Consider the following 23,132-nt stretch of genomic DNA (forward strand, 5'->3'; position numbering starts at 1 on the left):
GAGGGCACTGAGCACATTCACACCGACAAAAGGGGGCTGGGGGAGGGGCAGGGGCAGGGGCAGGGCAGAAGCTCAGCGATGACCAAAGCTGCAGAGCAGGGTCCAAGGCAAGGGGCCGGCAGGGTTTGCAAGCAAATGAGGTTAAAAAGGATGGAAGAGGGAGGGCTGAGGGGAGGGAGGGGAGAGAGGCAGGGAGGTGGCTCTCTGGTGTTTGAAAGGACAACGCTGCCGTGGAGGTGGAGCAGCGACAACCAAGGCAAACAAAGGAGAAGCTCTTGTGCAGCAGGGCAGCCTCTGCCTGGCCAAGCTCGGCCCCCCACAGCGCTTGAATCCAGCTGCATGAAGCACTGGGGAAGCAAAGAAGGGCTCAGGAGCCACAGGGCTGAGCCTCCCAGCTGCCTGGGGACTCCTCTCCCGCCCCTGAGGATCACACTAAGCCCTCCAGGCAGCCTGCAACAGGAAGCTCCTGGCTGCTCCCTCTCCAGCAGAGCAGTGCCATGGCTGGAGGTGGTGGGCTCTGACCTCTCCTCACTGAATGCCATGGAAACCACAAAAGATGCTCAGGGCCAGAGGCAGAGGGAGCTGCTCACAGAGAGCTGCCTCATCCCCACTGCACTTTGCCATCAGCTCAGCAGAGGCCCTGGGGGCTGCCTGCCAGAAGAGTCTGCCCTGCCCTCTGCAAGCCTTTTCCCCCCCCATCAGCTAAGGAAACCAAAGGGTCTGCAAACGCCCCAGGAGGCCTCAGAGAGACTAAAAACCTTAACAAAGGGAAAACCAAAGCCCAAAGCCTGAAGCAAGAGTCCCAGAGGCCAGCAGCCAGCAGCAGCCATCCCCCCTGCAGAGTGCTCTCCTTGCCCCTGGAGCACAGCTCCATCCACCCTGCAGCACAGCTGCACTTCCAGCCCCTGCTCTTCAAAGTGCTCCTGGCCACTTCCAAGGGCACCACCTCAGATCCTCATCCCCCCTGTGCTTCACACCAGGCCACAGCCAGCAATCCTTTCAGAGAGGCCAAGGAAGTCACAGCAGAGCAGGCTGCCCCCACCCCAAGCAGCCCCACTCCTCAGGGGGTGCCTGCCCTGCCCTCTTCTGCTGGATTTCAGGGGCTCAGGGGCAGCTCTCTGAGCTCCCCTGCTCCTCCCCTGGCCTCCAGCTGCAGCAGGAGCACCAAGCACTCCCCAGGCAGCAGAGCTCTCAGCATCTGCTGCTGCAGCTGGTGCAAGGCATCCCAGCTGTCCCAGGCAGCTCTGCTGTCCCACTGTGGGGGCTCAAAGAGAACATCAGCACAGGGAGGCAGCAGGGACTGCACCCCAAGGGCTGTGGAGGAGCCAAAGGACTGCTCAGTGCTTGCAGCTCCCCCTGGGCAGGCACCACAGAGCACAGCAAGCATTGCCCTGCTCTTGCCAACCTGCCCCATGGCAGTGCCCAGCTCTGAGCTGGCCTAGGGCACCCCCCTGCCAGACTCCCCCCCCCCGCTTCCTGCCACACCAGGCACAGTTGTCCTTCAAATGGGAGAGGGCAGCAAGCATTAGAGCTGTGGAGAGTGAGAATCAGAGAGTGAGTTGCTCCATGAGTTACTGAGGCTCCTTCCACCCAAAACTGCAGCCTTGGCCAGACACAGCCCAGGCTCTCCTTGGCCCCATCTCCTTCCTCCTCCCTATCCTCATCCTCCCTGCCACACACATTTCCCCAGCCCCAGCCAGCTCATCTGTGTGCCTGACAGCATCACCTGCCTTAACCAGAGTGCAAACTGCAGCAGGGCTCAGCTGCTTGCTGCAGACAGCAAGGGGGTGGGAGCAGGGGGGCTGGCCCCAGGCTGGGCCCTGAGTGCAAGGGAAAGGCTGAAGGAACTCTCCAGTTGTGCTGCTGGGGAAGGGGAGGCTGAGGGGACAGGACAGACAGCATGGAATCAAACCACTGCCTTCAACATGGGCTGGCAGCAATCCTCTAACTGCAGGGAGCTGCAGGCAGGCTGGGGAGGGACTGCTCAGCAGGGCTGGGGGTGGCAGGAGCAGGAGCAAGGCTTTGAGGCTGGAGCAGGGCAGAGTTAGGTTGGGCAGCAGGAGGAAGCTCTGCACAGGGAGGCTGGGGAGACACTGGCACAGGCTGCCCAGGGAGGTGGCTGAGGCTCCATCCCTGGAGCCATGCAGGCTCAGCCTGGCTGTGTCCCTGTGCAGCCTGCTCTGGCTGGAGCTCTCCCTGCTGCCTGCAGGATGCCCTTGGGGGCTGCCTCCCAGCCCACTGCACTCAGTGGCTTCTCCTGACTCTTCAGCTTCAAACCTTGTCCCTCTGCCTTTACCCAATGAAAACTTCCACAGGCAGCAGGGGCACAACTTCACCTCTCCCCTGCCCTGGGCTTGGGGCTGATTTCATTATAATGGGCACCACTGTGACCTATGCAGACAGGACCTCATCTGGCTGCAGATATCCCTGGTCAGTGGAGGGGCTGGGGCTGGACCAGATGTCCTTTAGAGGTCCCTTCCAACCCAACCCAGGCTCTGATTCCATAGAACACTGACTGCCCTTCCAGCACCTTCCAGCACACTGCTCCATCCCTAGCAGCCAGCAGAGCCCTGCCTGCTTTGTACCAAGCCTGCCTCAGCCCTGCAGCATGCTACTGAGCACAGCCTGCCTGAAACAAGGCCTTCCAGCAGCATTCTCATGTTGTTTGGCTCTTCCTCATACCCTTCCCACCACCCCAGCAGTGCTGCTCTAAAGGGGCTCTCCAGCTCCTTGCTTGTGGGCAGTAAGCAAGGCCTGGAAACCTGCACCTCCAGAGGCATCTGAACGCTCCCTCTTGCTGCTTCCCAAGTGGGAAGGCCACTTTCTGCTTCCAGGAGGCATGTTCCCTCCCTCTGGCAATGCTGTGAACCCTGCTGGCCGAGCCAACAGCGCCTGTGGGCAGCCCAGGCAAGGCCTGGCCCAGCAGCAGTGCCAGGGGGGGCAGCGCTGGCGCCGTACACAGCGCAGCGGCTCGGGGATGCAGGCAGCCCCGGCTCAGCTTTGGATGGGGAACCAACTGCGACCATGGCTTGAAGCAAGCAAGTTGTCAAGGGTTACTCAGGCACATTAAAGGATGCAGAGCACTGTGGCATTAATCAGCAGCAGAAACCAATGGTAAAAGCCTGTGGAGAGCTGTACCTGGGATGACAGTAGGCTGGGCAGAGGTCCGGAAGGCGTAGTGAGCCGGCTTGGACTTCCCTTGCTGGTTCTCAGCTATCACATACACCTCATACTCTGCATTCCAGTCCAGGGACTTCAGCATGACATGGTCACTGCCAGAGGGAAGTCTGATCTCTGGTTTCCACTCTGAGGAGTGCTTCTGCAGGGCAAGGGAGAGAAGAAGGCAGGGATGCAAAACGCACGGCACGGCCTCGGCCAGCAGCCCGGGGCCAGCCAGCAGCCCGGGGCCAGCCAGCAGCCCCTCTGCCCCTCTGGGGCTGGCTAACGAAGGGCAGAGTGTGGAGGGCTCTGCACAAGCACAGGCTGCTCAGTGAGCCAGGGGTGCAGCACATCAGGAGCGTGGGCAGCAGGGCAGCAGAGGGGATTCTGCCCCTGCAGTCTCCTCTGCTCAGACCTCACCTCCGATCCTGCCTCCAGCTCTGGGGTCCCCAGCAGGAGGACACAGAGCTGCTGGAGGGAGGCCAGGGGAGGCCACCAAGATGGTCCAAGGGCTGGAGCAGCTCTGCTGTGAGCACAGGCTGAGGGAGCTGGGGGTGTGCAGCCTGGAGAAGGCTCCAGGGGAACCTCAGAGCTGCTGCCAGGACCTGAAGGGATCCTGCAGGAAGGCTGCAGAGAGACTTCTCCTGAGGGGGTCTGGGGACAGGACAAGGAATGGTTTGAAGCTGAGGGAGAGCAGGGTTAGAGTGGAGCTGAGGAAGAAGTTCTTCAGTCTGAGGGTGGTGAGGCTCTGGCACAGGCTGCCCAGGGAGGCTGTGGCTGCCTCCTGCCTGGGGGTGCTCAGGGCCAGGCTGGATGAGGCCCTGAGCAGCTGAGTGTAGCTGAGAGGTGTCCCTGGGGTAGCACAAGGGGCAATGGATGGGAACTGCAGCCCAGGAGGTTCCACCTCAACAGGAGGAGGAACTTCTGCCCTGTGAGGCTCCCAGAGCCCTGGAGCAGGCTGCCCAGAGAGGTTTGGAGTCTCCTGCTCTGGAGCCTTTCCAGCCCCATCTGGATGTGATCTGTGTGCCCTGTGCTGGATTCTGTGCTCCTGCTCTGCCAGGGGGGTTGGACTGGAAGCCCTCCAGAGGTCCCTTCCAACCCCTAACATCCTCTGAGCCTGCATCTCATGCCCTAAACACTTCCACCACACCTCCTGGCCTGCATCCAAGCTCTTAGCTTCAGGCTAGTGAGGCCTGAGTGCTGAACAGGCTACAGACAAAGGAGGTTGGAGTGGCAGTCATACTTACAGCCTTGTATTTGATCAGGTAATGCCTGATTGGGGAGCCACCATCATCCTGCTTGATAACATTGACCTTAATGGAGTTCCCATCTTCTCCCATCTGCCCTTCCAGCTTGGGTGCACTGGGTTCCCCTGCAAGAAGGGGGGAGTGGGGTTCATTTGTAACCAAAACACATCCAGCAGGGGTAAAACAGTCAGCAAAACCCAGGGAGGGGGAAAAATCCTTCAGTGAACTCAGCTGCCAGGGCATCAGCCTCCCCCTGAGCCAGGCAGAGGCCAGGGCCAAGGACCTCTTGCACCTGGTAGTGTGCCTGCAGCCACACAAGGCACCATCCCTATGGCTGCTGGAGCCCAAGGCTAAGTGCAGGGGGCCTCAGGAATACCCCAGAGGAAGGATGAGCTCCTCACTGGCTCTGCTGGCTGACCCTGGTGTGGGACAGCAGCGCTGGGGAAGGGTCAGGATGGGGCAGGGGGCAAACAGGCTCCTGGGAAAGCTACAGAGCAGGGGGGGAAAGGGGCACTGGGAGCTGTGGCTGCACTCTGAGCATGGAGATTAGCTAATGACTGGGCCAGAGGCAGTGCCCCTGGGCCAGAGGCAGGGTCCCTGGGCCAGAGGCAGTGCCCCTGGGCCAGAGGCAGGGTCCTTGGGCCAGAGGCAGTGCCCCTGGGCCAGAGGCAGTGCCCCTGGGCCAGAGGCAGGGTCCCTGGGCCAGAGGCAGTGCCCCTGGGCCCGAGGCTCCAGGCTCACTTCAATGAGTGTGGAGGAAAAGGGACTGAATCCCCACAGCACATCATCTCCTGCACAGCTGCAGCAGCACAGGCTGGCCAGAGCTGGACCTTTGCACTCCAAGGAGCATCTCCAAAAGGAAAAAAATCACTTCCCAGTTTGCCTCCCAGCAGCAAAGCAAGGGGGAAAAAAAAAGCCCAACCCAACTGCCCAGAGCTCTGCTTGGCCACAGCTCTGCATGGCTCATGCCTCCCCCTTCAGACAGCTGAGTGCTGAGGAACTCACTCCAGGGAGTCAGGGAACTGTTTGGGTTGGGAAAGCCTTCTGAGATCAAGGCCAACCTTCAAGCCAACACCACCATGGCCACCAAACCACATCCCCCCCATGGCCACATCCCCCCATGGCCACCAAACCACCATAGCCACCAAACCACATCCCACCATGGCCACATCCCCCCATGGCCACCAAACCACCATGGCCACCAAACCACCATAGCCACCAAACCACATCCCACCATGGCCACATCCCCCCCATGGCCACATCTCCCCAAGCCACATCCCACCATGGCCACATCCCCCCCATGGCCACCAAACCACCATGGCCACCAAACCACCATGGCCACCAAACCACATCCCCCCAAGCCACATCCCCCCCATGGCCACCAAACCACCATGGCCACCAAACCACATCCCCCCAAGCCACATCTCCCCATGGCCACATCCCCCCAAGCCACATCCCCCCATGGCCACACCATCCTGTATCTCCCCTACAGAGCCTCTCTACTGAGGCTGCCCCTCAGGAGAGGCCCTTCCCTGTCCACATCCCCCCCCCAGACCACCAATGCTGAACACATTCAGCACCTGGAGACTCAGAGGGGAGCAGAGGAGCTCTGTCTGCAGCACCTCCTCACCCAGCCACCCTGAGCAGCTCACATTACCCAAGCAGTTCAGATTCTCTTCTCCTTCCTGAACCCCAACCCCCTCCCTGCAGAGGTTCCTGCCTCTGCCCACTCAGTTGATTTGGCACTGCAGGAGCTGTGTCACAGCCACTAACCACTCACTGAGGGGCACCAGGAGCTGCTGCACCTCTTGTGCCCCCTCACCCCAGAGGGGATCAGCTCCCAGGAGCAGCTGGAGCAGGGCATCCATGGCTGCCTCCTCTGCTGCCCACTGAGCCTTGGACACTGCTGAAAGGTCCAGAGGCAGCAGTGCTGCCAGACCTCTGCTGCCAGGCCTGAGGGGTGGCTGTGCTGGGAACCAGGCAGCTCCTTGCTCCTCCTTCCCACCCTCACCTCAGGGAGCTAAACTAAGCAGAGGGACCCTGGAGTGAAAGGGGACCCTGCCCATCTGGAACACGAGGCCAGGCTTGTTCCTCACTGCCTGCCCACCAAGGCCAACCCAGGGAGGCACAGCCTCTGCTTTGCTGCCCCTTCTGCCACCTCCCTTCCACACAGCCCTGCCATCTGCCTGGGAGAACCAGCCTGGGAACACAAGGCAGGGCTCCTGTTCCCAGCCTGCAGCTCCTGGGAGCCTCCTCCTGGCAGGCTGGGAGGGTGTCAGAGCTGCTGCTGCAGCTGACCCACAGAGACTCACTGCCCTCCCTGCTCGGAGGGCCCTTCCTCTGGCACTCTCTAGCGGCTAGCTCCTGACTGCCTCCTCCTCCAGCAGTGCAAACCCTTCTGCTCACACATCACAAACAGTCAGAGCCCCTTCTGGATGGCTGCCACACTGCCAGGTCCTGCTGAGGAGCACTTGGCCTTTCTCTCCTTGAGCACCTGGCACTGAGCTTGCCAGATGCAATCCAGACCCAGGGCTGTGAGCTGCAAAAGGAGTTAGTGTGAGGAAGAAGTTTAGTGGGGGGGGGAAAGGTTTAGTCCAGCAGAATCAGCATCCCCATAAGGAGTCCAGATGTCAGTAGCTGAAGAGAAAAGGTTGGTCAGCAGCAGGTTAGGGGAGCAGCTCATGCTCACTGGACATGCATCCTCCCTACAGCTTGGGGGCTGCAAAGCAAGAGTGCATTACAAAGGGATGCTGCAGGCCTGGGCCTCCCCCCATGGACACTGAGCTGATTGGAGGTGCTGCAGAAACCTGCCCTGTTCCACCCAGCAGAGTGTGGGAGCCTTCAAGGACTGCCCCTGGAGATGCTGCAGCTGAGAGCAGGCAGCCTCAGGGCCACCACTGTACAGCCCTCTGCCTGCTCAGAGCTCACTCTGCTGCAGCAGGGGTGCAGGACCTGCTGCCCCCCGCTCTGGGCTGGGGCTCCTCAGCCAGAGGTGTGCAAAAGCAGCACAAACCTTTCCCTTCAGCCAGGAGGCACTGAGGGGGTGCTGGAAGCCAGAAGTGACACCAGAGCCCTTCTCTTCCCTGCTCCTAGCAAAGGTCTTCCTCCTGCTCACCTCTGAGAAGCTCAAAGTGAGCTTCTGAGCTGCCAGGCAACTGCAGCACTTCAAACAGCACAGAACCATGGAGCTGGCAGGGCTGGAAGGGAGCTCAAGGCTCAGCCAGCTCCAACCCCCTGCCATGGGCAGGGACACCTCACACCACAGCAGGTTGCTCTCAGCCACCTCCAGCCTGGCTGCAAACACCTCCAGGGATGGAGGCTCAGTGCCAGGTTGGATGAGGCCTCCAGGGCTGAGGCTTCCAGCACCTCCCTGGGCAGCCTGTGCCAGGCTCTCACCACCCTCCTGGGTGTCAGCTTAAACCCTTGGCCCCCCTGGCACTGAAGAGAGGTCCTGCACCCTGCGCTCAGAGGGCACAGCTGCAACCTCTGGTGGCTTCTGCAGCACAGGAGGGAGGAAGCAGCTGATTTCTGCAACCTCTGACCATCAGGCAGAGAGGAGAGGACTGAGACCTGCTGTCACAAGGGGACATGGACATCAGCTAGGGAGAAGGTTCCCTAGGTGGCAAAATAGACAGAGGGGAGGAGAGAACAGGTAGGGAGCCTTCAGAATGCACACAAGAGAAGCAAACACCAAGGGTCAGGACCAAAGGCACAAGAACAGAGCATGCAAAAATAAGGCCAAGTGTCTTCAGCCCTCCTGGGGTTTGGGCTGAGAGGGGGAAAAGCCTGGGGGAGGAGAGGGGCTGCTCCCAAACATGCACTCAGGTGGGAAGGTTACTGCTGTTAGTTGTGTGCTCCTGGCAACCCCCAGCCCAACCCCCCCCCGGTGCTGGTCCAGAGCCATCAAATGACTTCAGAGCTCAGCCTGAATGAAAGGCAGCTCAGCCCCTGGGGCTCAGAAGGATTTGTTTAGCTGGGGAAGCAGAGGAGCAGCAGGAGCTTCCCTCCCTCCCTCCCTCCACCCCTTCAGGCCAGGAAGGGAAGTGGTAGAAATCACCAGCCCCAAGGAACTCCTTTCACTGGCAGGGACCTGGGGACTGGCTTCACCCCCACAAGCTGCAAGGCTCAGTCATGTGCTGCTGCATCTCAGGGCAGATCACCAACTGCTGTGGCTGCTGCTGGCACATGAGTGCAGCCTGAATCCCCTGGCCAGGCTCTGAGCTCTGGTGTGGGGAGCATGAGGATCCCTGGCAAGGAAGGTCCTTGTGATGCAAAGGGTGCAGAGCTCAGCTCCCAGCCTGGGGATACAGCTCCCCCAACCCCCCAGCTCCCACCTCAGCTGGGCTGAACTGCTCACAACCAAAAGCTTCCTGTCCCAACCCAACCTCCAGCTGGGGAGGGACTTCTGACAAGGGCTGGGAGGGGCAGGAGGAGAGGGAAGGGATTGGAGCTGGAGGAGGGCAGATTGAGGCTGGAGATGAGGAAGAACATCCTTGAGAGTGAGGGTGAGGAGAGCCTGGCACAGGCTGCCCAGGGAGGCTGTGGCTGTGCCCTGCCTCGAGGTGCTCAGGGCCAGGCTGGATGAGGCCTTGAGCAAGCTGTGCTGGTGGGAGAGGTCCCTGCCCATGGCAGGGGGCTGGAGCTGGCTGAGCTTTCAGGTCCCTCCCAACCTAAACCATCCTGTGAATAATGTCAGAGGTGCAGAGGGACTTTGTGAGCCCCTGCCTACAGAAGCACCTACTTGCTGCTGAAGCCCCCAGCAGGTAAGGTCTCCACAGCATCTGAGCACCTTCCACCACAGCCTCCACCAGCCTGTAGCTGGCACACTACTGGTACCCAGGAAAGCAAAAGGGCTTTGCCTCTGGGGTGAATTTCTTGGGCTGGAAAAGGATCACTGAGGTCATCCCAGTCCAAGCAGCAGCCCCAGCCCTACCCTGGCCACCAAACCCTGGCCCCAAGTGCCATGGACAAAGGGCTGTGGAACCCCTCCAGGCATGGGGACTCCACCAGCTCCCTGGGCAGCCTGGGCCAGCCCCTGACCACTCCTGCAGCACAGAGATTTTCCTTCCTCTCCAACCTGAGCCTCCCCTGGCACAACTTCAGGCCATTGCCTCTTGTCCTATCACCTGAGACTGGGGAGAAGAGACCAACCCCAACCTCCCTGCAGCCTCAGAGAGACTTCTAGATCCTGACTGGGATGCTGCCTGCTGGACTCTGCCAGGCTAAGCAGCAAATGCCTGAGCCATGAGGCTCTTTGCCTTTTATCCTCCAAGGCTTCTCCAGCTCAGTTTTCACAGGCAGAGAGTGGTGACTTCCCCATAAGGCTCTGTAGAAGGGTTTGGGCTGGGGGTGAGGAATTTGGAGCTCCCTGGTCAGCAACCAGAGGGGAATCACAGAATTGTCAGGGCTGGAAGGGACCTCAAGGCTCAGCCAGCTCCAACCCCCTGCCATGGGCAGGGACACTTCACACCACAGCAGGTTGCTCACAGCCACATCCAGCCTGGCTGCAAACACCTCCAGGGATGGAGGCTCAGTGCCAGGTTGGATGAGACCTGCAGGGCTGAGGCTTCCAGCACCTCCCTGGGCAGCCTGTGCCAGGCTCTCACCACCCTCCTGGGCAACAACTTCTTCCTCACCTCCAATCTCAATCTCCCCACTTCTAGTTGTGCTCCATGCCCCCCAGTCCTATCCCTCCCTGACACCCTCACAAGTCCCTCCCCAGCTTGCTTGGAGCAGATCCTGGAGGGCCACAATTAGGTCTCCTCAGCCTGCACAACCCCAACTCCCTCAGCCTGTCCTCACAGCAGAGCAGCTCCAGCCCTCTGCTCCTCCTCCTGGCCCTTCCCTGGACACCTTCCAGCCCCTCCAGCTCCTTCCTGGCACAGAGGCTGCAGACCTGGCCCCAGAGCTGCCAGCAGAGCGGGGCAGAGGGGGAGAATGCCCTCCCTGGCCCTGCTGGCTGTGCTCCCCCTCACCCCAAACCCAGGCCCCCAGTGCTTGGGGCTTGGTTGTTGTTACCTTCTGTTGAGCAGCGTGGACGACATCAGCAGCACCATGCAAGCCACATGACAAAGGCACATGAGAGGGCAGGCACATGAGTGGTTGGAAAGGGAAGTGGAGGAAGAGGAGGAGGAGGAAGAGGAGGAGGAGGAGGAGGAGGTCACACATGGAAAACACAGAGAAACAAAAAAGAAACAAACACACAAAAGAAACAAAATTAAATCACTGATGCAAACAATGGGCAAAGGGCAACAACAACAACAACAACAGCAGCAGCAGCAGCAGCAGCAACCAGAGGGAGACCAAACCAACACCACAGCCACAGAGGCTCAGCCCAGCAGAAACCAAACCAGCCAGCAGCCCTCAGCAGCACCCAGGAAGAGGGAGCACCTCCCCCCCACACCTCCCCCCCACCCAAAAACCAAACATCCAAACCAAGGACCCTGGGGAGAGAAGGAAAAAGGTCAAAGCCACCCAAAGCACAGAGCTGTGGCCTCAGGGTGGGGCAAAAGGGGGGCAAAGGGGAGGGGGTTAGGCACAGCTGCCCCACTGCTGGGCAACAACTGAGACAGGGACACCAAAAAGAAAATGATTGTGAGGGGAGCAGCAGGGCCTGGAGAGCTGAAGGGATCCACAGGGGCTGCTGGAAGAGAAAGGGGAACAGTCCTCTGGTTCTGCAGCAGCAGGGCAGAGGGGCAGAGCGTGGCTCCTGGGGGGCAGAGAAGGCAAACCTGGGCATGGCAGAGTGATCTGTGCCCCCTGCAGGAACAAACAGCCTCCTGAACGGCAGCAGCAGCAGAAAGAGAGAGAGAGGAACCAGCCCTGGGGCTCCTGGCTGCTCCTCCTGCACCCCTGGGGCTTCTGGCTGCTCCTCCTGGCACCCCTGGGGCTCCTTGCACCCTCCTGGCACCCCTGGGGCTCCTGGCTGCTCCTCCTGCACCCCTGGGGCTCCTGGCTGCACCTCCTGCACCCCTGGGGCTCCTGGCTGCTCCTCCTGCACCCCTGGGGCTCCTGGCTGCTCCTCCTGCACTCCTGGCTGCTCCTCCTGCACCCCTGGGGCTCATGGCTGCTCCTCCTGCACCCCTGGGGCTCCTGGCTGCTCCTCCTGCACCCCTGGGGCTCCTGGCTGCACCTCCTGCACCCCTGGGGCTCCTGGCACCCTCCTGGCACCCTTGGGGGGCCTCCTTGCACCTCTCCAGCCAAAGAGCTGAAACCAGGACATGGTCAAGCTGCCAGGTACCAGCTCTAGCCCAGCCTGAAGACTGCAGGAGTGGCACAGTGCATGGCACTGATGGCTTGGTGTGTGCAAGGTGGCTTCCTGTCAACAAGGAGAGGAAGGAAGTGCCCAGCACTGGGAATTGATCACAAAGATGGCAGGAGGCAGACAGCTGCTGCTGAAAGAGCTGGGAGAGTGCACAGAGTGGATGGAAGGTGGAGGAGGGCAGATTGAGACTGGAGATGAGGAAGAAATCGTTGGCAGTGAGGGAGGGGAGAGCCTGGCACAGGCTGCCCAGGGAGGCTGTGGCTGTGCCCTGCCTGGAGGTGTTCAGGGCCAGGCTGGATGAGGCCCTGAGCAGCCTGGGCTGGTGGGAGGTGTCCCTGGGCATGGCAGGGGGTTGGAGCTGGATGCTCTTCAAGGTCCCTTCCAACCCAACCCCCTCCATGGCTCTATGAATGCTCCTTCTCCCCACAGCCCTCCCTCCTGCAGGGCACTCCCCACCTCCCCATCTGCAGCTCCTTCCAGGACCCAACAGCTGCAGGATCAGCTGTGCCTCCCCCAATGCACACAGAGCAGGGCAGAGCTGCAGGGAGGTTACTCAGTCCCCATCCCTCCTGCTCAGGCAGCCTGAGCCCTGCAATCCCTGATGGGAAGTGTGACCACAAACAGATTCCTCTGGGGAGTGATCACTTCATTGCTGCCCTTTCCTCCCCACCTCCTCTTTCCCTCTTCTTCCACCCTTTCTTCTCAACCTGGCACTGCCATTTTCCACCCCATACTTAGAAGGCTGGAGAGGAAGAGGAGTTAGAGAGTGGCCCCATGCTTGGCTTCTTCACATGCTCACACAACACACCCATGGCAGGCTGGTGGTTAAGAGACACCCAGAGAAGGAGGTGCAGTGCTTTAGCTCCCTGGGTCAAGGGGCTACAGCAGAACAAACAGCACTCTGGAGCAAAGGGAGGCAGCTCCCAGCTACTCACTTGGTGGCTCTGAGCTTTCAGGGTCAGCCAGAGGCTGAGTTGCTATGGAAAGAGAGAGAGGAGATGTAAAGGGGAAGCAGCACAGCGTGGCCAGGGGTTAAAAGAGGCAGGGGGTGCCAGGAAGGAGAGAGACAGAGAGAGAGTGATGCTGAATCCTCCTGGAAGATCCTGGGAATCACAGAGTTACCTGGAGAGGCTGCACAAAGTGTGCTCTGCTGCTGCCCTCTCCCAGCCCCTCTCCACAGGGGGAAGAGTGCCTGCAGCAAGCTCTGGCTCCAGGGCTCACTGCTGATGCTCCTTCAGCCCTAAGAGTGTCCAAGCTCTGAATTCAAGCTCCAGCACTCTCTGCCTGCTGTAGCCCAAACAGCAACCCAGGTTGCCCTGCTGTTAGCTCAGGTTGCCCTGCTGCTAAGCCCACGAAGCACTGAGGTCTCTGGGAGGCCCTCTAGAGCAGACCCTCCCCTCCCTACTGCCCAGCTGTGGAGGACAAAAGGAGCAAGGAGCAGCTGGAATGGGCAGCTTTGGGCAGATGAAGCTGCTCTGGACAAGGTCAAATCACAATGCCAGCTTCAAAGAATAAAGGAGAAGGAGGAGAAAGAAGGAGGAGAAGGAGGAGAAAGAAGGAGGAGAAGGAGGAGAAAGAAGGAGGAGAAGGAGGAGAAAGAAGGAGGAGAAGGAGGAGAAAGAAGGAGGAGAAGGAGGAGAAAGAAGGAGGAGAAGGAGGAGAAAGAAGGAGGAGAAGGAGGAGAAAGAAGGAGGAGAAGGAGGAGAAAGAAGGAGGAGAAGGAGGAGAAAGAAGGAGGAGAAGGAGGAGAAAGAAGGAGGAGAAGGAGGAGAAAGAAGGAGGAGAAGGAGGAGAAAGAAGGAGGAGAAGGAGGAGAAAGAAGGAGGAGAAGGAGGAGAAAGAAGGAGGAGAAGGAGGAGAAAGAAGGAGGAGAAGGAGGAGAAGGAGGAGAAGGAGGAGAAGGAGGAGAAGGAGGAGAAGGAGGAGAAGGAGGAGAAGGAGGAGAAGGAGGAGAAGGAGGAGAAGGAGGAGAAGGAGGAGAAGGAGGAGAAGGAGGAGAAGGAGGAGAAGGAGGAGAAGGAGGAGAAGGAGGAGAAGGAGGAGAAGGAGGAGAAGGAGGAGAAGGAGGAGAAGGAGGAGAAGGAGGAGAAGGAGGAGAAGGAGGAGAAGGAGGAGAAGGAGGAGAAGGAGGAGAAGGAGGAGAAGGAGGAGAAGGAGGAGAAGGAGGAGAAGGAGGAGAAGGAGGAGAAGGAGGAGAAGGAGGAGAAGGAGGAGAAGGAGGAGAAGGAGATCAAATCAAAATCCCAGCTTCAAACAAAAAATCAATCAAAATCAGAGCTTCAAAAAATCAATCAATTAAAATTAGAGCTTAGAAATCAATCAATTAAATTTAGAGCTTAGGAATCAATCAATCAAAATCAGAGCTTAAAACCAAATCAATCAAAATTCCAGCTCCAAAAATGAATGAACCAAAATCAGAGCTTCAAAATAAACAAATCAAAAGTCCAGCTCAGGGAATCAATCAATCAGAATCCCAGCTCAGGGATCAGTCAATCAGAATCCCAGCTCAGGGATCAATCAATCAGAATCCCAGCTCAGGGAATCAATCACTCAGAATCCCAGCTCAGGGAATCAATCACTCAGAATCCCAGCTCAGGGATCAATCAATCAGAATCTCAGCTCAGGGAATCAATCACTCAGAATCCCAGCTCAGGGATCAATCACTCAGAATCCCAGCTCAGGGAATCAATCACTCAGAATCCCAGCTCAGGGATCAATCACTCAGAATCCCAGCTCAGGGAATCAATCACTCAGAATCCCAGCTCAGGGATCAATCAATCAGAATCCCAGCTCAGGGAATCAATCAATCAGAATCCCAGCTCAGGGAATCAATCATTCAGAATCCCAGCTCAGGGAATCAATCAATCAGAATCCCAGCTCAGGGATCAGTCACTCAGAATCCCATCTCAGGGAATCAATCAATCAGAATCCCAGCTCAGGGATCAATCACTCAGAATCCCAGCTCAGGGATCAGTCACTCAGAATCCCAGCTCAGGGATCAGTCACTCAGAATCCCAGCTCAGGGATCAGTCACTCAGAATCCCAGCTCAGGGATCAATCAATCAGAATCCCAGCTCAGGGAATCAATCAATCAGAATCCCAGCTCAGGGATCAATCAATCAGAATCCCAGCTCAGGGAATCAATCACTCAGAATCCCAGCTCAGGGATCAGTCACTCAGAATCCCATCTCAGGGAATCAATCAATCAGAATCCCAGCTCAGGGATCAATCAATCAGAATCCCAGCTCGGGAATCAATCACTCAGAATCCCATCTTGGGGATCAATCAATCAGAATCCCAGCTCGGGAATCAATCAATCAGAATCCCAGCTCAGGGATCAATCACTCAGAATCCCAGCTCAGGGATCAATCAATCAGAATCCCAGCTCAGGGATCAATCAATCAGAATCCCAGCTCAGGGATCAATCACTCAGAATCCCATCTTGGGGATCAATCAATCAGAATCCCAGCTCGGGAATCAATCACTCAGAATCCCATCTTGGGGATCAATCAATCAGAATCCCAGCTCAGGGAATCAATCAATCAGATTCCCAGCTCAGGGATCAATCACAAGAGGCAACAATTGTGACTGATGTCTTTTTTCCTTCATCTTTTTGCTACCAAAATTCTCAAGGTATTAAAATCTTTTGGCTCCTAATTGGGTCTAAAACTTCCTCCTTCCTTTTTCCTTTTCCTTCCTTTCCTTTCCCTTTTCCTCTTCCTTCTTTCCCTTTCCTTTTTATTCTTCCTTTTCTCCCCCCCCTTTCCTTTTCTCTTTTCTCCCCCTTCCTTTTCCCTTCCCCCCCCTTCCTTTCCCTTTTCTCCCCCTTTCCTTTCCCTTTTCTCCCCCTTTCCTTTCCCTTTTCTCCCCCTTTCCTTTCCCTTTTCTCCCCCTTTCCTTTCCCTTTTCTCCCCCTTTCCTTTCCCTTCCCCCCCCCTTCCTTTTGCCTTTTCTCTCCCTTTCCTTTCCCTTTCCCCTTTCCTTTTCCCTTTTCTCCCTCCTTTCCTTTTCCCTTTTCTCCCCCCTTCCTTTCTCTTTTCCCTTTCCTTTCCCTTTTCTCCCCCTTTCCTTTCCCTTTTCCCTTTCCTTTCCCTTTTGCCTTTATTCTCCCCCTTTCCTTTCCCTTTATTTTCCCCTTTTCCTTTATTTCCCCCTTTCCTTTTCTTCCCCCTCCTGAATGACCTGCATTTCATGTCCTTTCTTCAGTGGATTCCTGAAGATGAAGCCTTCCACTTGCTCCCCCAGGCTACTGCTGTTAGACAACCACTAGGTGCATGCTGGACAAGGAAGGTGTTAACCTTTCACTCTCTGCTACAGAGGATGTCTACTCTAGAGTCAGTCTTGTTAGCAGGCAGACAGGACCAGGTACTTCTAAAGACTCAGAGAAGGGGGGCAGAAAACCAACCCCAGGATTAGATTAGAAGCTAATTCTGATGTTAGAGGAGCACACTAGGAGCAGAAAAGAAACCAAGAGTGAGAGAAATGCAGAGGCACTTACGTGAGTGAGGGATGCCTGCAGTTTTTCCATGGATGGAACACAGGGCAAAAACCAACCAACCAAAAAACAAAAAGGCAGAGACAGACAGACAAATAAAATAAAATGTAGAAGTGGTGAGAAGGGGAGACAGAGAACATGGAGCTGGAAAAAAAACCCCATCAATAAATCAAACCACCACCAGCTGACTCCAATCCGCCCCCAGGGCGCGGGCCGGGCTACAGGGACCGGCACAACAGCCTCGGGTATGGACTCTGAGGGCTGGAATTGACTGCACAGGGCCTGGGATTTGCAAGCAGCAGGACCCCTGGGCTGGCCCAAGGCTGCTCAGCAGCTCTGCTGAGGCAGACACAGTCAGACAAGCCCCATGCACGGCTGCCAGGCCCTCAGAGCATGCACACAGCTGGGCTCAGGAGTCTTGCTGGCTCTGAGCTCAGGAGGAGGTCCTGCAGAGAGGGTTCAGAAGAGCTATGAAGGAAGTCCACAAGTAGAGGTGCAGTGGTGGGAATAAGAACAGGCTGCAGATCTGAATGCCAAAGGAAGGAGAAAGAAGAACTGCAGGGGTTGTGGGCAGCTGAATACAGATCCTAACACTTGGATGAGGTTGTGAACAAGGGTAAGAGAGCACCTGCCTGCCTTTGGCACTGCCCCCCTACCCACTCTGCACTTCTTCTCTTCCTCTGTCTCTCCTTCCTGTCCTGAGTAATTTCCTGATTTGTGCTTCTTGCCTCTTTTGCTCCCCCTTGAAAGCAGGAGGGGAAAGTGTTAGGCTGAGACTGTGGCACAGGCTGCCCAGGGAGGCTGTGGCTGCCTCCTGCCTGGGGGTGTTCAAGGCCAGGCTGGATGAGGCCTTGAGCAGCCAAGTCTGGTTGAGAGCTGTCCCTGCCCAGGGCAGGGAGGTTGGAGTACATGAGCTCTGAGGTCACTTCCAACCTGAGCCACTGTAGGATTCTATGCTGCTGCCACTGGAGTGGAAGATTTCCCAAGTCAAGCAGAGAAGAGGCTGTGGGAATCACCTGGGGTGCTGTGCAGCCACCTTACAGAAGTGATTTGCAGAGAGCAGAATCAATCCCCCTCTCTCCCTCCCTCCCTCTCTCCCCTCCATCCCTCCATCCCCAGGTCATGGCCAGGCCTGTCTGAGCCTCTTCATTTCTGATTTGCAAACCCTCTGCCATTTCCACCAGCCAAGCCCTGCTCAGCTCACTGCTTTTTTCTCACTCTCCATTGCCTAACCTCCTGCTGATAAAATCCCCCCTGGCAAGCCAGGGCACAAACCAGTGCCAACCAAACCAGCTCCTCTGCCTCCCAGGCTTCCAAGCCTGTTTTGAATTAGTCATGAAAAAGGCACTGAGACCCCAAAGCACAACAGGAACAAAGGGTGCAGCAAGGCCTGCAAGAGGAGGAGCTGTCATCCATGCATGGCAGAGACTCCCTGGAAAGGAGCAAGGGGAGAGAAGCAGAGAAGCAGGAGGAGGTCTGGGCTTTACTTACGAACTGGCTGTGTCTTGAAGTCTGATGTCAGGCTGAGCTCACCCACGCCCTTGCCATTGACTGCTGACAGCCTCACAGAGTAGGTGGTCTCAGGTTTCAGGCCAGTGATGGTGATCATGCCCTCCACGTTTGCTGTGGCAGAAACAAGGGAGGGAAAGCAAAGGCTCAGGCTTGAAGTCACCACCAAATGCCAGGTCTCTGCTGCGTGCCTTGGCCATGCCCAGAGCCCTCTCCTGAGCCCAGCCCCACAGAAGCAGTGCAGATAAAGGGCAGAGCTACCACCAGGCTGTGCCCAGCAGCTGCCTAGGGAGCTGCATTGCCACAGCTTCTCTGGAGGGGATCACAGAACTGTCAGGGTTGGAAGGGACCTCAGGGATCATCCAGTTCCAACCCCCCTGCCATGGGCAGGGACACCTCACACCACAGCAGGTTGCTCACAGCCACCTCCAGCCTGGCTGCAAACACCTCCAGGGATGAGGCTTCCAGCACCTCCCTGGGCAACCTGTGCCAGGCTCTCACCACCCTCCTGGGGAACAACGTCTTCCTCAGCTCCAATCTCAATCTCCCCACTTCTAGTTTTGCTCCATGCTCCCCAGTCCTACCCCTCCCTGACACCCTCAGAAGTCCCTCCCCAGCTTTCTTGTAGCCCCCTCCAGGTCCTGGGAGGCCACCAGCAGGGATGCTGCAGAGCTGTCAGCACAGGGGGGACCTCATTTCCGGCTGGAAATTCGAGGTGCCCTGCAGAGCTTGTCTGGGCCTCCCTGCAGGAGCTGCACCTGCAGGGCTATGGAAACCTGCCCCTGGGGGACAGCAAAGTCAGGGAGGCAGCAGGTTGCTTCCCCATCCTACCTTCTTTGGCATCATACAACCTGGAATGCCACTCCCCCTCGCCCAGGGCCCTCCACTCGGCCTTGTACTTGAGGATGGGCACGCCGCCCGTGGCCTCGGGCTCGTCGAACTCCACCTGGGCGGTGCTGGAGTAGGGCTCCACTCTGTCAATGGAAGGAGAGGACGGAGTATCTGGGGAGGAAGGGGACAGCCAGTGACACAGCAGACAGTGGGGAGCCTGCCCCAGGGCCAAAGCAAGCACAAAACACAGCATCCAGCACGGCTTCAGCACAGCTTCAGCAGGGAGGGGAGAGAGGGCGGCCTGGGGGTCCCCCTCAGGAGGGGTCAGTGCTAAGAGGGCTTTTGAGAATGCTCATAGGCAGGGCAGAGACCTTCACCTTCTCCCCTCTGAGAGCCTAGAGACTCAGTGCCTTTTTCAGTAGAGGACAACCAGAATGAGAGCATCCTGGGTGCTGTCCTGCCCCTGCAGTCCCTTCTCTTCCTCAGGGCACTCCCTGGGTGCTGTCCTGCCCCTACAGTCCCTTCTCTTCCTTAGGGCACTCCCTGGGTGCTGTCCTGCCCCTACAGTCCCTTCTCTTCCTCAGGGCACTCCCTGGGTGCTGTCCTGCCCCTACAGTCCCTCCTCTTCCTCAGGACACTCCCTGGGTGCTGTTCTGTCCCAGTCTACAGCAGCCTCAAGAGGGCTCAGAGTCCCTTCCAGCTCCTGCAGTCTGAGCCTCAGTGCTGGTAGGTGATGCTCTGAGCTGCCTGCCTGGCACCACCTGTACTGTCAGGGCTATTTTGCTGGTCCTGAGAACGAGACCCTTCAGAAAGAGGGGAAGGGATACTGAGGCTCTTGTTAGCCACAACCCAGCTGAGTGCACAAAGCTATGACCAGTCTGGGAGCAGAAGGTGCTTCTCCTGCTCCCCCCCCCCAACACAACCCAGAAGAGAAGAGTCCCTGTGACCCCAGCCCAGGGGCTGCATTTCCTCAGCCCCCTGCCTGTGCTGCTCACCTGCCTGCACGAGGATGAACTCGGAGGACTCCTGGCCGATGCGGTTCACGGCGGTGCAGTTGTAGTTCCCAAAGTCATTTTCAGAGTCTGGGGTCACCTGTGGGAGGAGGGAAGGCTCAGGGTGGCATCACAAAACCCTCTCCACAGCAAAGCTCAGGTGCAGAGGGGAGCACAGCAGTGGGCAGGGGGTGGTGTCTTCTCTTCCCTGTACCACACACCACCCTGCCTGCCAGCCAGCTGCCCTGACAGGATGGTCAAGTCCCTCAACAGCAGGCCCAGAAGTTATCTGATGGCACTGAGACCTCCTGGCTGCAGAGAACTCCTTCCCCTCACCTCCAGGTAGCTTGCAGAGGGAGTGTTGTAGATCTTGATGTTGCTGTAGTTGGAGCTGGGGAGCAGCTGCCCGTCCCGGAACCAGGAGATGACAGCGCTGGGGTAAGCAAACACGATGTTCACTTGGTTGCCTTCCCAGGTGTACACAGCCACAGGGCCCTGCAGCTTGGGAGCATCTGAAAGGCAGACAGACTCTGAGCCAGGAAAGCCTCCCCCAGCAGCACACTCAGCCTCACTTCAAGGATCCCTTGGCAGGGCTCCAGCTGAAACGTGGGGAAGGAAATCTAACACAGGAGGTGGGAGCTGGCTTCCAGCCTGGGGGGAGGGACAGGCAGAGCCTGAGGGATGTGAGGAGGAAACCTAGCCAGTCTGACAGGCTGCTCCTCACACAGTGTGGGAGGAGGAGCAGACAGCTTGCTGTGCAGTTAGGGGAGGGCACACAGGGACCTGCTTCCAGGGAGGAACTCTGATGCACCCAGCAGATGGGACTGCAGCAGATTTAGGGCCCATAATCTTCCCAAGGTGCAAGGAGTGTCCCAGCTGGAGACAGCCCCAGCACACACTGCCATGCAGCAGCTCATCTCCAGCAAAACCATTCAGGCTGAGCTCCTGCTCCTTCCCTCTGCCTGAACCACTCACTCCTTTCATCCTCCTAGGGGGGGGCTAGGTTACAGAACACAGAATTAACCAGGTTGGAAGAGACCTTTGAGATCATTGAGTCCAACCTCTCCCCCAGCACCTTCTGATCAACTAAACCATGGCACCAAGGGCCTCAGCCAGGCTCTTCTTAAACACCCCCAGGGATGGAGACTCCACCACCTCCCTGGGCAGCACATTCCAATGGCCAATCTCTCTTGCTGGGAAGAATTTCTTCCTCACCTCCAGCCTAACCTCCCCTGGCACAGCTTGAGACTGTGTCCTCTTGTTCTGGTGCTGGGTGCCTGGGAGAAGAGCCCAACCCCCACCTGGCTCCAACCTCCCTTCAGGGAGCTGTAGAGAGCAATGAGGTCTCCCCTGAGCCTCCTCTTCTCCAGGCTAAGCAACCCCAGCTCCCTCAGCCTCTCCTCCCAGGGCTGTGCTCCAGATACTTCCCCAGTTTTGTTGCCCTTCTCTGGCCAAAGCTGTTAGAATAGAGTAGAGAGTAGAGTAGAACAGAACAGGGAATAGAACAGAACAGGGAATAGAACAGAACAGGGAATAGAACAGAACAGGGAATAGAACAGAACAGAGAGTAGAATAGGGTAGGGTAGGGTAGAGTAAGGTAGAGTAGGATAGGGTAGCATAGAGAATAAGAGTAGAATAGACTAGAATAGAATAGACCAGACCAGGTTGGAAAAGACCTTTGAGCTCATCCAGTCCAACCTCTCACCCAGCACCATCTGATCAACTCAACCATGGCACCAAGCTCCCCATCCAGGCTCTCCCTGAACACCTCCAGCTCAAGACCTGTGTGGCCACAGCACCTGGGGCCGTGCCTGACCTCTCTTCCCTCCCCTTCAGGTGGCTGCAGGCTCCGTAGGGCTCTTTCACTCCCTCCCCACCTGCCCCTCTCCCCCCAGGGTGGGTGCAGGCCAGCAGGGGGGCACAGGCTGCCGGGAGAGGACTTACACTGCACCTCCAGGTACATGGCCTGGGAGTCCTGGCCGATGGTGTTGCTGGCGGTGCAGACGTACTCGCCGGCGTCGGTGTACTGGATCTCCTTCAGCGTCAGCGAGGACACCCGCGCGTGGCTGCGCACCACCACGCGCCCGTCCAGGGTCTGCCAGCGGGGCACAGCACGGGCACAGCGCGGTCACAGCCTGCCCCAGCCCCTGCCCCTGCCCCCAGCCCCTGCCCCCACCCAGACCACCACCACGCGCCCGTCCAGGGTCTGCCAGCGGGGCACAGCACGGGCACAGCGCAGTCACAGCCTGCCCCAGCCCCTGCCCCTGCCCCCCAGCCCCTGCCCCCACCCAGACCACCACCACGCGCCCATCCAGGGTCTGCCAGCGGGGCACAGCACGGGCACAGCGCGGTCACAGCCTGCCCCAGCCCCTGCCCCTGCCCCCGGACCCCCAGCCCCCACCCAGACCACCACCACGCGCCCGTCCAGGGTCTGCCAGCGGGGCACAGCACGGGCACAGCATGGGCACAGCCTGCCCCTGCCCCCCAGCCCCTGCCCCCCTGCCCGGACCACCACCACCACCACGTGCCCGTTCAGGGTCTGCCAGCGGGGCACAGCACGGGCACAGCGCGGTCACAGCCTGCCCCAGCCCCTGCCCCTGCCCCCTGCCCCTGCCCCCAGCCCCCGGACCCCCAGCCCCCACCCAGACCACCACCACGCGCCCGTCCAGGGTCTGCCAGCGGGGCACAGCACGGGCACAGCCTGCCCCTGCCCCCAGCCCACAGCCCCTGCCCGGACCAGGGCTCCCCGCAGGGCCGGGAGGGCACGGAGAGAGGTCTCCCCCAGCGAGCAGCCAGAAGGTTCCTTAGGGAAGGGCAAATCCAGGCTGCATTCTGCTCAAGCATTGCAGCCACTCACTCAGCCCATCCCAGATCAAAGCTTCTTCCCCTCCCAGCTCATCCCAAATAACTTTTCCCCTCAGCCCATCCCAAGCACTAACTCTTTTCTTCCTCCCCTCAGCCCATCCCAAACACTAACTCTTTTCTTCCTCCCCTCAGCCCATCCCAAATAATAACTTTGTCCCTCCCAGCTCATCATCTTTTGTCTGACTTGGGATTTAACCCCAGAGCCCAGCTCCCTTCTGCAGCAGGGTGCAGAAACCTCAAGGCTAATGATCTGCACTGAGCTCCTGAGTGAACCTCCCAAGCCTTCTCTCTCTGAGCCCATCAGCAGGCCAGAGTGAATCCAGGGCAAAACAGCAGCCTCTGATCACTACAGCACAAGTCACTTCCCAGCCAGTGCCAGCTGCCTTCCCCCTGATACAAACAAGAGAGTGCTGGGCAGCCATGGTACAAGGCATGAACACAGCTGAAGATGAAGCTCCAACAGAGTTAACTCAGACTGAGCTCCTACTCATCCCCCTCCACCCAGGCCACTCACATCTCCCCAGCTGGAGCTGCCTCAGACTCAGCACAAGAAAGGAAATCAAAGCAGTCTCCCCTCTGGACACATGAGCAGACTCTGCCCACCACATCCCCCACTCCATGCAGAAGCCACAAGTGAAGAGGAAGAAAGGACAGGAAAAGTACCCCAAGGAAGAAGAAAAAGTCTGCTCCTGGTTTGATCAATTCCTGCTGTGACCATCAGATGCTAACAGTCCCAGGCTAGGCAGAAGCTTGTCAGCCAGCTGTAGAGA

The 23,132-nt window shown here is 58.2% G+C and overlaps 1 protein-coding gene across 9 annotated transcripts in view; it reads right to left on the reverse strand.

Moving 5' to 3' along the window:
- NCAM1 (neural cell adhesion molecule 1) overlaps positions 1 to 23,132 on the reverse strand; it is a 99,832-nt gene that overhangs the window by 14,645 nt on the left and 62,055 nt on the right. For 5 of the 9 annotated variants that reach the window (XM_068170347.1, XM_068170345.1, XM_068170349.1 and 2 more), the window contains 8 exons: positions 21,442 to 21,592; positions 19,834 to 20,009; positions 19,501 to 19,597; positions 18,506 to 18,676; positions 17,657 to 17,788; positions 16,169 to 16,183; positions 4,407 to 4,531; positions 3,139 to 3,319 (listed from right to left, as the gene is read on the reverse strand). In XM_068170347.1, coding sequence (XP_068026448.1) covers positions 3,139 to 3,319; positions 4,407 to 4,531; positions 16,169 to 16,183; positions 17,657 to 17,788; positions 18,506 to 18,676; positions 19,501 to 19,597; positions 19,834 to 20,009; positions 21,442 to 21,592 — 1,048 coding nt within the window. The remainder of the gene's footprint in view (positions 1 to 3,138; positions 3,320 to 4,406; positions 4,532 to 16,168; positions 16,184 to 17,656; positions 17,789 to 18,505; positions 18,677 to 19,500; positions 19,598 to 19,833; positions 20,010 to 21,441; positions 21,593 to 23,132) is intronic. The other 4 variants (XM_068170348.1, XM_068170346.1, XM_068170352.1 and 1 more) reach the window with 1 other exon arrangement.

This window comes from Melanerpes formicivorus, unplaced genomic scaffold, assembly GCF_026170545.1.
Source record: "Melanerpes formicivorus ecotype bairdi unplaced genomic scaffold, bMelFor1.0.p_v2 SCAF_349, whole genome shotgun sequence".
NCBI lineage: Eukaryota > Metazoa > Chordata > Aves > Piciformes > Picidae > Melanerpes > Melanerpes formicivorus.